Consider the following 15,568-nt stretch of genomic DNA (forward strand, 5'->3'; position numbering starts at 1 on the left):
GAGGCCTGCTGGCCCATACTAGGCAGGTCCTTTACAATTCATCCCACTAACAAAACATTTACCCAACCCAATTTTCAATGCTACCCAAGAAATAAGCTCTGATGTGAAAGTCCCACTCAAATCCAACCCTTCCCACTCATGTACTTATCCAACCTAGATTTGAAACTACCCAAAGTCCTAGCCTCAATAACCCAACTAGGTAGACTGTTCCACTCATCAACTACCCTATTTCCAAACCAATACTTTCCTATGTCCTTTCTAAATCTAAACTTATCTAATTTAAATCCATTACTGCGGGTTCTCTCTTGGAGAGACATCCTCAAGACCTTATTAATATCCCCTTTATTAATACCTATCTTCCACTTATACACTTCGATCAGGTCTCCCCTCATTCTTCGTCTAACAAGTGAATGTAACTTAAGAGTCTTCAATCTTTCTTCATAAGGAAGATTTCTGATGCTATGTATTAATTTAGTCATCCTACGCTGAATGTTTTCTAACGAATTTATGTCCATTTTGTAATACGGAGACCAGAACTGAGCTGCATAATCAAGGTGAGGCCTTACTAATGATGTATAAAGCTGCAGTATGACCTCTGGACTTCTGTTGCTTACACTTCTTGATATAAATCCCAGTAATCTATTTGCCTTATTACGTACGCTTAGGCATTGCTGTCTTGGTTTAAGGTTGCTGCTCACCATAACCCCCAAGTCCTTTTCGCAATCTGTATGGCTAAGTTCTACATCATTTAATTTATAAGTACTAGGGTTATGGGCACTCCCAAGCTTCAGAACCTTGCACTTATCTACATTGAACTGCATCTGCCACTTTTCTGACCAAGAATAGAGTTTGTTTAAATCCTCCTGAAGTTCCCTAACATCTACGTTTGAATCAATTATCCTACCTATCTTTGTGTCATCGGCGAATTTGCTCATATCACTAGTAATTCCCTCATCAAGATCATTGATATATATTATAAACAACAACGGGCCCAAGACTGATCCCTGTGGAACGCCACTTGTTACAGATCCCCACTCGGATTTAACCCCATTTATGGACACTCTCTGCTTCCTGTCAGTGAGCCATGACTTGATCCACGAGAGCACTTTTCCCCCAATGCCATGGGCTGCCACTTTCTTTAACAGTCTATGGTGCGGAACTCTATCAAAAGCCTTACTAAAATCTAAGTAAATAATATCAAATTCTTTATTGTGGTCAACAGCCTCAAAAGCTTTACTGAAGAAAGTTAATAAATTAGTTAGACAAGACCGGCCTCTTGTGAATCCATGCTGAGTATCATTAATCAAGCTATGCTTATCGAGATGGCTTCTTATAATCTCAGCTATAATTGACTCTAGTAATTTGCCTACAATTGAGGTCAGGCTTATTGGGCGGTAATTTGACGGTAACGACTTGTCCCCTGTTTTAAAAATAGGAGTTACATTAGCCATCTTCCACATATCAGACACTACACCTGTTTGAAGAGATAAATTAAAAATATTAGTTAATGGTTCACAGAGTTCCATTTTGCATTCCTTAAGAACCCTTGAAAAAACCTCATCAGGACCCGGCGACTTATTTTGCTTCAGTCTGTCTATCTGCCTCACAACCATCTCACTAGTGACTGTGATGTTACATAATTTATCTTCTTCTAGCCCACTGTAAAAATTAATTACTGGAATATTGTTAGTGTCTTCCTGTGTAAAAACTGAGAGAAAATAATTATTTAAAATCAAGCACATTTCATTCTCATTGTCAGTAAGGTGCCCATAGTTATTTTTAAGGGGACCTATCTTATCTCTAACTTTTGTTCTATAGACCTGGAAAAAACTTTTTGGGTTAGTTTTAGAATCCCTAGCAACTTTAATTTCATAGTCCCTTTTAGCTTTTCTTATCCCCTTTTTAATGTCCCTCTTAATGTCAATATACTGATTCATAAGATGACCCTCACCTCTTTTGATACGCCTATAAATTCCTTTCTTATGCCCTAGTAGATATTTGAGCCTATTATTCATCCATTTTGGGTCATTTCTATTTGATCTAATTTCTTTATATGGGATAAACGCTCTTTGAGCAGCATGTATAGTGTTCAGAAAACTGTCATATTGATAGCTCTCTTCGTTACCCCAGTCAACAGATGATAAGTGTTCTTTAAGCCCATCGTAATCTGCTAAGCGAAAATCTGGGACTGTTACTGAGTTATCGCTACTATCGTACTTCCATTCAATGCTAAATGTAATTGATTTGTGGTCGCTAGCACCCAGTTCCTCTGAAATTTCTAAATTATTAACAAGGGATTCATTGTTTGCCATAACTAAGAGGCAACTAAAATACTGGGAGCAAGGGGCTAGTAACCCCTTCTGTATAAATTACTAAATTTAAAAAGAGAAACTTTTGTTTTTCTTTTTGGGCCACCCTGCCTTGGTGGGATACGGCCCCTTTGTTGAAAGAAAGAAGAACTGTAATTTGTTCAATACTTTAAATGAATATTCTAAAGACTTAATGTACAAAATTATGTATGTATTCAATAAACATTAGGAACACTAACCTGGTACAATGCCTGTGCATAGTAGAGGCGGTAGTCCTCAATCTCAGGGAAAATGATGGTGAGGTGTTCATAGCAGTTGGCTGCATTTACAAAGTCTTGCATGTAAAAGTAGCAGTATGCCAGGAGGGACAAAGCAGCACGGGACTGAAAGAATGCCACTCATCTGTAACTTGTACTGTCAAATATTATAGTGATGATATGATTTACCACAGAGTACAGTAGAGTACCAAGTTCCAAATAGTGTACAGTATAGTAACATACTCTTAAAAGATTAAATGATTATTTTATTGTACAGTACAATTAAATAGCACCAGTAAAGATCTGAAAACAAATGTTGCTCCTCATACAAAAATAATCTGAAGGATGTTGAATGTTAGATTTGAAAAACATTCCAGTTATTAATTAGTAAATTGACAAAATTTATTTTTGTTACAATGCTATTTAAACTAATTTTCAAAATTAGCTTTAGCAATGAGGCTGACAATACCACCTGTGTTGGTTTGATGGTACATTATATATTTAATAATGCACTAGGAATCTAAATGCTATTTAGCTTTACTAAGTTTATTCTATTCAATTGTTAAATGCAGTGCTTTGAATATACAGCAGAATTTTTATAAATATTAACATTCTTTCCTACTCTGATTACAGAATATGAATTTCTCACTAAGTACCATATATTACCAGCCATAAGTCAACCATTTTTTTTCAAAATAAATATGGCCAATGTCTTATGAGTACGTACCTTTTTTTTTTTTAAATTAACAAACCACATACTAAAAACAGCATTCAGAATATCACCAATGAATGGTGCTGTTATTATTAGGTTGAAGGTTTGGGATTACTTTGGTTGGTTGGTTGGTTGGGAGTTGCAACAGCTTGAACCAAGTATAAATACATAGTTGTATGCAAGAATTGCGAACAAGCGATACAAGATGCAAAACAACCACAGGGAGAGTTGAGTAATAGCTCTAGGCCTTTTGTGTTGCAATCAACACAGGTCTTGATCCATTGCGAGGCCTGGTCACAGACCAGGCAGCGGGGGTGTTGATCCCCGAAACCCTCCCCAGATATCATCAGGATGTATTGAGCCTAGAGTCAACATAAGATCTGTTCGGATTAACCAAAGAAAGTCAAGTGTGTCACTGAGGACTGTCTGTCTTATTGCCACTGGGGTCCTTCAACCTTGTCTCCCAGGATGTGACCCACACTAGTCTACTAACACCCAGGTACCTCCTTAGTGCTAGGTTAACAAGGGCAACAGGTGTAAGGAAACATGCCCAACATTTCCACCAGTGCTGGAGATTGAACCATGGATGTTCAATGTGCAAGACAAGAATGTTGCCTACTAAACCACCTGGTTTACACTATTAACTGCCATGAAATTAACTGCAAGTTTTGTAATGTACTGCAGTCTATTCATTTACAGTATGTTAAATATTTAAATAAAAAATGAGCAATACAAAGGCCAGTTATGTATGATACTATACTCTACCAATATCTGACCATTATTAAATTCATGAAAAAATTTCCCTTTTTACTGATGATTGTTGTGCATGTAAAATGCTTAAAAGAACAAGTTAAGTACACGATAATGCCATCCAATTACATAATATGCACTTTATTGTACAGCGAAAAATTATTAATAAACCTTTTTGTACAGTATTTATGCAAAAAAATTTGCATAACGAAATGCCATTATACATCTATTATACCATAAATATATGTACTGTATATACAGTATCACTTCAACATTGGTAATGTCTGTTGGCTTGTTCAGACTTAGAATGATACTTTGTTAATTTTAATAAAAAAATGAAATAATGCAATACAGTACTGTAGTATTATATAGTTTTCCCCTTAACATTTTTTAACTTGGATGATACATAAGGGAAGATGAAGAGACTATGAAAACATTGCCTGTATCAGTTTTTCCTCACATTCAAACGATGAAGAAGGAAACTGATCTAGTATCACCTGTGCACTTGCAAAACTAAAGTGCTTCAGTACAGACAACTCAAATGTGAGAAAGCTGCTGCAGCCTACACATACATTATTAGTGTTGCACTTATAATGTACAATAGGAAGTTAAGTTTTGCAATATGATTCTGCCATTCACTGCATGTGCTAAACATACTCAGTACTTACAACTCACAGGATAAGAAATAATTTATATATCACCAGTTTCCTCACACTGTAGCCTGGATGATGCAAAGGGAAGCAAAGGATATGAAAACAATGAGTGTTAACACTTGATGAAAAAAAAAAAAAAGCAGATTAACTCTTATCTTTGAGGTCTGAGAGCATACCCTCCCCTCTCGACTTATAGCAAGGCCTATGTAAATATTTTTCTTTCTTCATCTGAAAGCACACACATTGTCTTAGGGCCCAGGTTGATCTATGGCTGCTAATATAAGGGATTCCTGTTAACAAAGCTTCCTTTGGACCCTTTATCCTGTTAAAGTTTGATAAATTTAAGCTCATTTTTTTTAGCAATAATATATAATTGTTATACTCTATTACAAGTCTCCAGTCCTAGGTAGAATAAGAATCATATAACTGTAAAAAAAATATTTTAAAGCTATTGAGATATTTATTACAACTATCTAAAGGTAATTTAAAGTCTGGCATTTTCACAAGCTAAGGGTTATTAGCATCCACTGCTCTCTTATTTAGCCTAATTCTATGTAGCCAATATTTCATGTTCTTGCATACAGTTTGGCGCATCCAATCAGCTCATTTTATACATAAAAGTGGCCAGTGTGAAAATATTTTGTATGCAATGTCTATATTTTAAGATTTTATTGATAATGGCTCATTCGGTTATTTCCAATTTATGGTTTAGTTGTGAGCTTTAATTTTAAAATGAACACAAATATGTTGATCAATATCAATTCTCTCTACACAAATAACCCAGACATAGGAAAAAGAAACTTATAACAATGATTTGGTCTGACTTGGACCATTAACTAGTTAATGGTCCAAGTCAGACCAAAATGTCATTGTAAGTTTCTTTCTCCTATGTGTGGGTTATTTGTGTACTGTTCCAGTCACGGTATTGTGCCTTTTTATTCTTCATCAATTCCCTATACATATATTTATGCTCAACATCTGCTCCACTAAATTTCACAAGTGTTTTGTGTCACTACAGTACAATACTGCCTTCCAAATTTATGTGCTTCAGTTCAGTGCAATGTTTTTACATAAGGGTCTCCTGCAGATAGCCTTAATTTTTTGATGTAACCATTTTGATTTGGCTTGGTGAACAACCTTTAAATTGCAAATAGCAATATGAACAAATTTCCAGTAATATCTAAAACAACTGCCTATGAAATTCAAAATGAGCCAAAATCTACAACAAAATGCATTATACAGAGAGACTTTTATGGTATTTGCAGATTCTGGATTTCTGGACATCTTTAAGATACATGTACAGTGGACCCTCGACCAATGATGGCATCGACTAACGTTAAATTCGACTAACGATACATGTTAACGCTAACGTGTGCCTCGACTAACGCTAACATGTGCCTCGACTAACGTTAAAAAAACTCGACTAACGATAATCGGTCTCGGGTACCAATTAATATTGTTAGTCGAGGGTCCACTGTATTATGTCCCATGATTTTGGAGGTCCTGCTGTACTTCAAGATAGAATCAGTAGCTAAAGTTCATTGATGTCTGTCATAAAAACCTATCCATATTTATGGATATGCCGGAAAAACATTCCAAAATGTATTACCCAAATTATAAACTCCCCCATTACAATATGTTTAACTGTAATTTAAACTTTTTTGGCATCAGTACCTCTGATGCTGATACTGAACATACACTAAGCAATACTTTGCTTTATGGTAGCCCTTTTTTACCGTACTTCCAAAGTTTACATCAAGTAGTCAACCAGTAACGTACTGTATGTATTGATTCACCAAGGGCACAATGCAGGCAACACAGAATACTGGCTACAACCACATAGGACAAAGATAAAAGAGTGGAGCATACTATATATTGGCTAACAAAGATGGTCTACCAAAATATGAAGCTGTATTAAACTACTGTACTGCATCTATGATGATGGTTCTGGGAGCATTTAGCAATAATATTTGATATGGAGACTTTACTGTTAACCAGGGGTGGCACCAAAATTTCTATATTGGGAGGCTTAGTGGTGGCTATCTGGTTGGAACGGAGGGGAGTCTAGGAGATTTGTTTTGAAGCAGTTATTATTACTAATATGCATTTTTATTTGGAGGGTCTTTTGGGGTCTTATGAAAACTGTTGGGGGAGACTGAAGCTCCCCCAAGCCCCCCCCTTGGTACCACCACTGCTCACTGCTGTTAACACAAACAAGTAAAATTCTTCACCAAAAGTGCAATACAAGGCACACAAGTATTTCAAGAGGAAGAGCTACAACATACCACACTGATCATATCCAGATTTGCATAAAATATTAGAAAATTACTTTAGGTAAAGCCTCAGAAAATTATGGAAGAAATAGCTGAAAAAAAACATTTCTCTGCAAAAATTTGCAATATTGACAAAATACAGCAATTCAGAGAATAAGAAAATTACTATAAGTGGAAAACTGAGCTTATGTGCATGGTGCCCCCACTTGACAGGAGGACCCACTGACTCGTGTCGTAAATCTAAGAATTTTCAAACTAACAGAAACACACTCAAGCCAACATTTAGACAAATTTGTGAAAGAGCATCATTAGGAAGATAATTTTTTTTTATAAACACCTGGCACACTCCTCGAGATACTGTGCTCATTGTTTGCAGAATGATGGCCCATGCTGTGCATTATTAAGATGGTGCAATCATGCGCAAGTTCAAAATGATGTAAGTTCTATAATCTAAGTGGCACTTACTGTCATCTTGCAGATGTGCATAAAAGGTGATCCACCAGATGTAAACACATATAGTACAACAGTGAGAATCAAAATGTGACCTTTACATATAATACAGTACACTACTGTTAATATCTATTAAGTATTATTATTACATATATATTATTCTGTGCCTGGCCAAAAAAGGTTATCCAAAAATGAATGGGCAAAGCATCTATACAGTACTAGAACTCTGCAATTAAGACTCTTAAATCTATTTTACTGATGGGCTTTGAAGTGGTTTCTTTTCTAAGCATATTTCTGTATATCACTAGTATTATTATTATTATTATTATTATTATTATTATTATTATTATTATTATTATTATTACTGTATTATTATTATTATTCAGTATTCACAAAAAATGCACTAAGCCCATATATACAGCTCATCCCTAAGAATAAATATGCATTGCACAATAATTGGACATAACACAGTCACTGAAAACTTAACACTTAATTTAAATAACTACTGTTAATTTAAAAATCCACATTAACTAACAGCCTGTCTTCTTAACCACAGATAACCTACATGGCACTGTTGTAAAAACAGGCAAATGGATGGCTAATGACAGATATGGTACAATACTAAGCACTGGTGTATCCTACATACAGTCTTGCAATATTTTTCACAGCAGAGTATTCAGTATACTGAAAAATCACCGTCTGTCCAGTGACCATGTTTGAAGTTTGTCAGTTATTTTGCATAGCATCAATTTATCCTCACCTTTTACTTTTCCACAACCTTTTCTTACCACAGAGGCCATTTTCCACCAAGTTGGGGTGACTCATAAAAGGAAACCACATTCACAGTCATTCATTCAATAGCTGTCTTCCTAAAATTGCATGAACATTACAAGTCAAATTTTCCCCCAGACCCCTAGACAAGTAATAATATGAGATACAGTCACACTGGTCTAGAAACATAAATGTAGTTATACTCAATCATATACTGTATTGTAAATAAAGAATATCTTTAATTGAAAGAATCTTTTATTGACAACAGATTCCACATAACTGAACTTCTGTTTCTTGACCCTCTGACCTGCAACATCCATACTCATTCTTGAGTGCGAGCACTGTGCTTCCCATGTTCATAATAAAAGCAACAGCCTGGTTGACCAGGCGAGCACTGGACGAGCCTGGCCCATGGCCAGGCTCAGAGTAGATATACTCTCGAAATTCTTCAAAGGTATATCAAAGGTATATAATGTACTGTATTTGTTAAAATTTAAGTCATTTTACTGATTTTTACCATTATAAATTAGCCACCCTAGAATTATTTTTTTGAATGAATCTGATATTTAGATAAGCAAAAAAAAAAAAAAAAAAAAAAAATATTACTGAGAGAATGAGTATGAAATAAAAAAATTCAAGTCTAGAGACCTCCACATATCAAAAACTTTCTCAAAGGATGGTATAAACCTTGGTAATAAATACCAACAGAGCGTAATACTCAAAACTACGAAATTTCTAAAACATTCTCTCTCCAGATAAACTCCAGGTTAGCATACACGATACTCAACCAGGCAAAACACCACCTACCCAACAATGCAAGTCACATGATCTTGTCGTCTACCCATCCTCACCCCAATATGGCATTCTTCAGGTCACCATACATCACTCACACCCACTCTCCGCCAATATATACTGTCTTGTAACCTCTGTATATTACAAGTGATCAAGGTCCCAGGACCAAAAAATTTTCTAATAAATATGTCCTAGTGTTTGCTTACGTGTTTTTCTAAACCAAAAACGTTTTCCCTGGATACATATTCAGTTAACAAAGAGAAGGTCACTAACCAAATCACACCTTCTACCCATGAAATATACAGAAGGAGCACACTCCACAATGATCTACTATGATATGGCAATTGGAATACCCCAAAAGTGCAAATCTCAATCAAGCACATGACTTGTATACTATATACCAGTAATAATTATCACTGTTACATGTGTAATAATATTTTTAGGATGTATATCGAGGTTCAAGGCAATCCAAGAAAACTGTGTCATATTAAAAAGGAAGAGATGAGGGGCCTTTAGTAATATTAACATTTCATAAACAGAATGGCCAAAAATGTTTACAGTAACAGCACCAATGTTATAGCGCTGGAAACTATTCTCTGTTAGTAACGCAAAAATATTAGCTTTGTTAATAATAATTAATATGCTAGCAGTGTTGAAAATCAAAATGCTTGCCAAAACACAACTCTACTTACACTTGAGTAAGACTCTATAATATGGTTAAGTATCTGCACAGCCTCACTGTATCGCTGCTCTTTAATCTGGAACAGAGTAAATAACCAGCTTGACGTGAAAAGTACATTACGTGATTATGGTAGTTAGGACATCAAATGACAATGTCCGATGACACACAATAACAAAAAGACAAAAAAAAAAAATGACAAACTACAAACAAAATACTGTACTGCAATGGATTACTGACAACATTAAGAACATTAAACCTAATATATCCTAACCTAACATAATCTTACCTAACTTAATTTTTCCCTCACCTGTGTTTACTTGTGAGTTTTGATATCACTGCCAAGGCTGGCAAACTGACACCTCAAATGTTGTAAATTAATGATTTTTATGCATGACAGTAGAGTCATGATGTTTCTGGTGGGTTTTAATGTTGTTGGAACTATTATTTATTTATTATTTCATGAAGTTAATAGCAAGAGTATTTGAAAACAGTTTTCACTTTTAATTGTCCAGGCCTCATGGAACAACTACACAGCTTGATTAAGTTCAATTTTGAGCAAAACATCTATAATAAAGAGTTGCAATCCATGTCATGTCTTCATACCAAAATGAGCTTACTTTTTTTACATCAAAATGGCACCTTGATAACACGTTTCCAGTAGTGAGATAATGCTGTAATCCTCAACTATTTCAGCTACAACAACAAACTTAACATTCACAGGAATTTTAAAAACTTTATAGTTACATTATAATACAATTTTTGTTTCTTTATGCAGTACAAATAATGTAGTTTACATGTAATAAAACACTAATAGGGACAAAAGAGTCACTAGTATGCAATGCATTTCAGACAAACTAACCCTAATGCTTAAATGTTACTTAAGTTCTTGATATAGATTATTAAGTAGGACTTCTGATGTAGTTACCTACAAACATAAGTATAAGAACAGTAGCTAATAAAGAAATGGTCACTTACAAAAGTACATATTATTTCAAACTGATACATTATTATTATTATTATTATTATAATCAAAAGGAAGCACTTATATTTGTGGAGTGATTGAACAGAGATGGTAAAGATACAGTAAATTACTTAGTTACAATAGACATACAATGGGACAAGATATGTTAATGGAAAAATATTATGAAAAAATATTTATATTGCGAAAAGGTAAGCTTATCTTGGAAATAAATAATCTAATCATGTGCAAAAATTATTAGCTTGTGGAAGAGTGATGGTATCCTGTGGAGAGATAATCTTATCTTGTATAAAGTTAATTTTATCTCGAAGAATTTTTTTTTCGGTGAAGAATATCATATCTTGTGGAAAAAGTAATTATGTCTTATTTAAAAATAAACTCATGGAAAAATAAGTGTACAGAAAAATATGTAACTGGTTATAGTCATGACTACTACAGTACTCGGCAAAACTCAGGTACATATTAGTTTACATTTTACAATACATACAGCTCACATATGTAGGTTGGAAAATTTTGTTTCAGGAGATACTATGTATGTGTAAAATAGCACAGTACATTTATTTTGGTCATGCAGCATGTTTGAACCAATAAATGCTTATTACAGAGTTTTTCGGGTGTTAGCTGAATGTAAAGATGCATATCTACCGATGGCAAAGTAGGTTAAGTTACACTGTCATTTTTAGGTTGGGTTAGGTGGGTTTCCTTTGATTAGGTTACGTCTTGTTAGTAAGTTTATTTAGGCACAGGTACACATAAGTACAATTATCATAGTGTAAATTACCTAGGATAACCAAAAATGTTCAAGTGACTTATTTCCAATGGGGTTATTGCACAAAATAGTATTGTCATCTGTAAAACCAACTTAAGATTGTACTAATCAAATTATAAATTGTCGAAATCCACCAAGGAGCAGTCATCTACTGTTACCAAACAATATTATTTTATGGAAAAGTAAGCTGTAAATTATTCAATAACTTTCACCAACCAACGAGTATATGGTTTTGGTGTATTCCCCGTCTCTGATCTGGACATTCTGCAACATCATGACTGCCTTCTTCACGTCTAGGACAAATTACGTGATGAAACCTTTCTTCTTCTTTACAATATGTGCAGTTTCCTCAGAGGTGTCTTCTCAGCATGGCAACCCAACGCCTCCTCAACACTAGAATGTTGTGTATAAACACATCGTTGCCATGTGTTGCTAAGGTTATGTTGTTGGGTTGTTAAGAGCCACTGAAGCTTGTGCCTTATTGAACATTGACTCCCGGGAATCCGGGTAAAATATGTTGCCCGAATCTGGGCTGGAAGTAAGTTTATTCAGGTATACACAATTACAGTAACATAGATTATCATACATAGCAGCATATGTGTAGAGAACCTGGGATAACCCAGAAAAGTCAGAGGGACTTATTTCCATTGGGGTCCTTTTAATACCTTAGTAAGTAAGTAAGTAAGTTTATTCAGGTATACACAAATACAGTTACATAGAATACAGAGACAGACAGTATAATAACCTATGTGACATGTCAAGATATCTTATTAATGAAAATAAGATACCAGATATACTAAGCAAATTTCCTAAATTTGCTTGCAGCAGATAAGTGAACTATAGATATGTAGATATAAATCCATATGTATTCCTGTTAACCCTTTGGGGCCTAGTTCCTAGGCCTTTTGTGTATCCATATGCTCTCGCGCTACCGTCCACAGGATGGATATGGGGTGCACAATAAACTAGCCACTTCGGTGGCAAAATCTAAAAAGTTACATAGAATTATCATACATAGCAGCATATGTGTAGAGAACCTAGGATAACCCAAAAAAGTCAGACACAGTGACTTATTTCCATTGGTGTTCTTTTACCTTATTATTATAATATAAAGGTTATAATATTTTCTTATTATTCTACAATGAAGATAACATCTTATTATCATACTAAAAAGACTATCTACTACACGAGGGTCATTAAGACTATCTACAATACGAGGGTCATTACTAGGAATAAGGTAAAATTTACACGTATGTTAGCTAAAAAAAGAGAAAATCATTCCCCTCCCTTTCTGTAGCTACATTCATCAGACACCTTTTGGCAGTCTTCTTGAACTGGTTCATGCTAAGACTGGCTTTGACATGTGCAGGCAGGCTGTTCCATTCCTTTATTGCTGTACAATAAAAGGTGTTTGAAGCCTGGCCACTGACTGTGGGTACTACAAATTTGTGCTCCCTCCCCCTAGTACTATGATTGCTTTGGTTCCCAACCTTGACAAAATTGACAGCAAGATATTCTGGACACTGTTTGTGAGCAATTTTATAAACATGATTTAGCTTCAGTTATTTTACTCTGTCTTCAACATTCAGCATATCCAACTGCTGTAATTCATCCTGGCCTACATGTTCTCTTGGTCCCAGCCCCAGGATGAATCTTACGATTTTGTTCTGGGTGATTTGCAGTCTATCTTTCAGTTTTTTTTTGTCAAGGCAGAGTACCATGAAGAGCAAGCGTAATCCATATGGCATTGTATAAGGGCTAGACATAGTGTCCTGCGAGCCTCAGTAGGTAGACACTGTGCTTGTCTATACAGGAACTTCAGTCTGGCATTCGCTTTCTTTACTACATTGTTCCCTATCAATTCTCCTGACATGCATGGGTCAAAGGGGATTCCCAGATATTTTACTGATGAAACCAAAGTGATGGGCTCCCCATTACACTGAACATTAAAATTATTTACCCTTCTCAGCTTATGTTTCGTGCCAAAGAGAATGGCTTCAGTTTTCCCGAGGTGTAATGATAGTTTGTTGTCTACTAACCATTTGCTGCAGGACTCCAGTTCCAGTGTTAAAACATTAGCAATATCTTGTGGGTATTTACCTGACACTAACAGAGCACTGTCATCTGCATACAGTAGGAGTTTGCACTTGACACTGATAGGCATGTCACTGACATAACATAAGAATAATAAGGGACCCAGAATACTACCTTGGGGAACTCCACATGTTATCGGCAGGGGTTCTGATTACGTTTTGTTGATTTTGACTATTTGTCTCCTGTTGCTAAGGTAGGACTTAAACCAGTCTACAGAACCTATACCGATAGCTTGAAGTTTCTTACATAATATATTGTGGTTGACAGTATCGAAGGCCTTTTGCAGGTCTAAGGTTACCATACCTATGAGGTTCCCCTTTGACATTTCAGTTCTCAGGTAATCCATCAGATTAATAAGGGAGGTGTCAGATGAGTAGGTTCTTCTAAAGCCCGATTGATAGCTATGGAGAATGTTGTTGTCATTAAGGAACTTAACTACTTGAGAGTACACCGCCCTCTCTAGAATTTTAGATATTATACTGAGCATACTAACAGGCCTATGGTTGCTTACATCAGACCTACTATTTTTCTTGAAGATAGGAGTAACTCTGGCCTCCTTGAACCCCTCCGGTACGGTATTAGTGGTGATTGATAGATTTAATATGTGAGCAATAGGGATTGACGGTTCAGAAGCACCATCTTTTAGGAACTTAGACGGGATGTTATCCGGGCCAGTGCTCTTAGTTGGGTTTAACCTGCTTAGTTCTTTTTGAATAAAGTCATGAGATACACTTACTAGTTGACAACTGTTTGGGGTTACCCCTTTATTGGTAATGTATGTTTGAAGCTTTTCAGAGTCTGTGTTAAAGGTATTTGATGCAGCTGGTAGTTTACTTACTAGTGTTGATGCAACAGTAGGAATTAAAGTAATTTGCCACCTTAGATGTTTCGTGGTGTACCTCATTATCGATAGTGAGTACTATGCTAGACCTATCTACTGGATTATGGCTATACCCCAACTGTTTTAGTTGTCGCCAGAGCTTTCTGGGGTTATGCTTATACTCTTCAATTTTTGAGCAATAGTGCTTTGCCTTTGCTCCTTTTATAAGTCTCTGTACTCTGTTCCTCACCCTTTGGAATTCATTTAGTGCTGCAATATCCTGTTTGTTTGCTTTAAATCTTTTTTAGCAGCTGGTCTCTGAATTTCATATTATCTAATATCTCAGTATTCATCCAGGGCTCAGTTCTTCGTTTAATCCTAACCTCTTTAACTGGAGCAATATTATCAAGGATGGTAGTGAACATTGTTTTGAATTTTTCCCAGGCATCGTTTACGTTAGTTTAATATGTTTATTATGCACCCCATACCCATCCTGTGGGCGGTAGTCAAAAGATTACAGAGGTACATAATTGGTCCAGGGACTGGACTCCAAAGTTTTGATAGCTGAGCAAGTTACAGAGGTAATGAACTCACAATTTACAAAGGTAATGAACTCACAATTTACAAAGGTAATGAACTCACAATTTACAAAGGTAATGAACTCCAGGTAGGTCTGGTCACAATCATGACAAGTTACAAAGGTATTTACAGATTACAGAGGTACGTAATGGGTCCAGGGACTGGGCCCCCAAAGTTTTGATAGCTGAACTAGGTACAAAGGTAATGAGCTCACAAGTTACAAAGGTAATGAATTCTGTAAGAATGGTTACTTACGTTTATACATGGCTACAATCATGAACAAATTATAGTGTAATGAGCAATTCACACTTCCACACCCGGTCACAACTGTAATGAGTTATTGGTGCAAATATTGATTGTTGACACACACACACACACACACACACACACACACACACACACACACACACACACACACACACACACACACACACACACACACACACACACACACACACACACACACACAGAAATAATAGGAAGACCAAAACGAGTCCTAGGGGTCGGTCCTAGGACCAGTGCTATTTTTGGTATATGTGAACGACATGATGGAAGGGTTAGACTCAGAAGTGTCCCTGTTTGCAGATGATGTGAAGTTAATGAAGAGAATTAAATCTGATGAGGACCAGGCAGGACTTCAAAGAGACCTGGACAGACTGGACACCTGGTCCAGCAAAT

The 15,568-nt window shown here is 35.8% G+C and overlaps 1 protein-coding gene across 1 annotated transcript in view; it reads right to left on the minus strand.

Moving 5' to 3' along the window:
- The window catches only part of Ttc30 (tetratricopeptide repeat domain 30), a 46,856-nt gene extending 35,016 nt beyond the window's left edge, over window positions 1-11,840 (minus strand). Inside the window, exons 1-3 of the mRNA XM_053798232.2 lie at window positions 11,614-11,840; window positions 9,660-9,725; window positions 2,549-2,692 (exon numbers count right to left, since the gene is read on the minus strand). Of these exons, the coding sequence (XP_053654207.1) occupies window positions 2,549-2,692; window positions 9,660-9,725; window positions 11,614-11,673 (270 nt within the window). The 5' untranslated portion in view covers window positions 11,674-11,840. The remainder of the gene's footprint in view (window positions 1-2,548; window positions 2,693-9,659; window positions 9,726-11,613) is intronic.
- Window positions 11,841-15,568: the final 3,728 nt, after the last annotated feature.

Source organism: Cherax quadricarinatus, chromosome 76, assembly GCF_038502225.1.
Source record: "Cherax quadricarinatus isolate ZL_2023a chromosome 76, ASM3850222v1, whole genome shotgun sequence".
In the NCBI taxonomy this organism is placed as follows: domain Eukaryota; kingdom Metazoa; phylum Arthropoda; class Malacostraca; order Decapoda; family Parastacidae; genus Cherax; species Cherax quadricarinatus.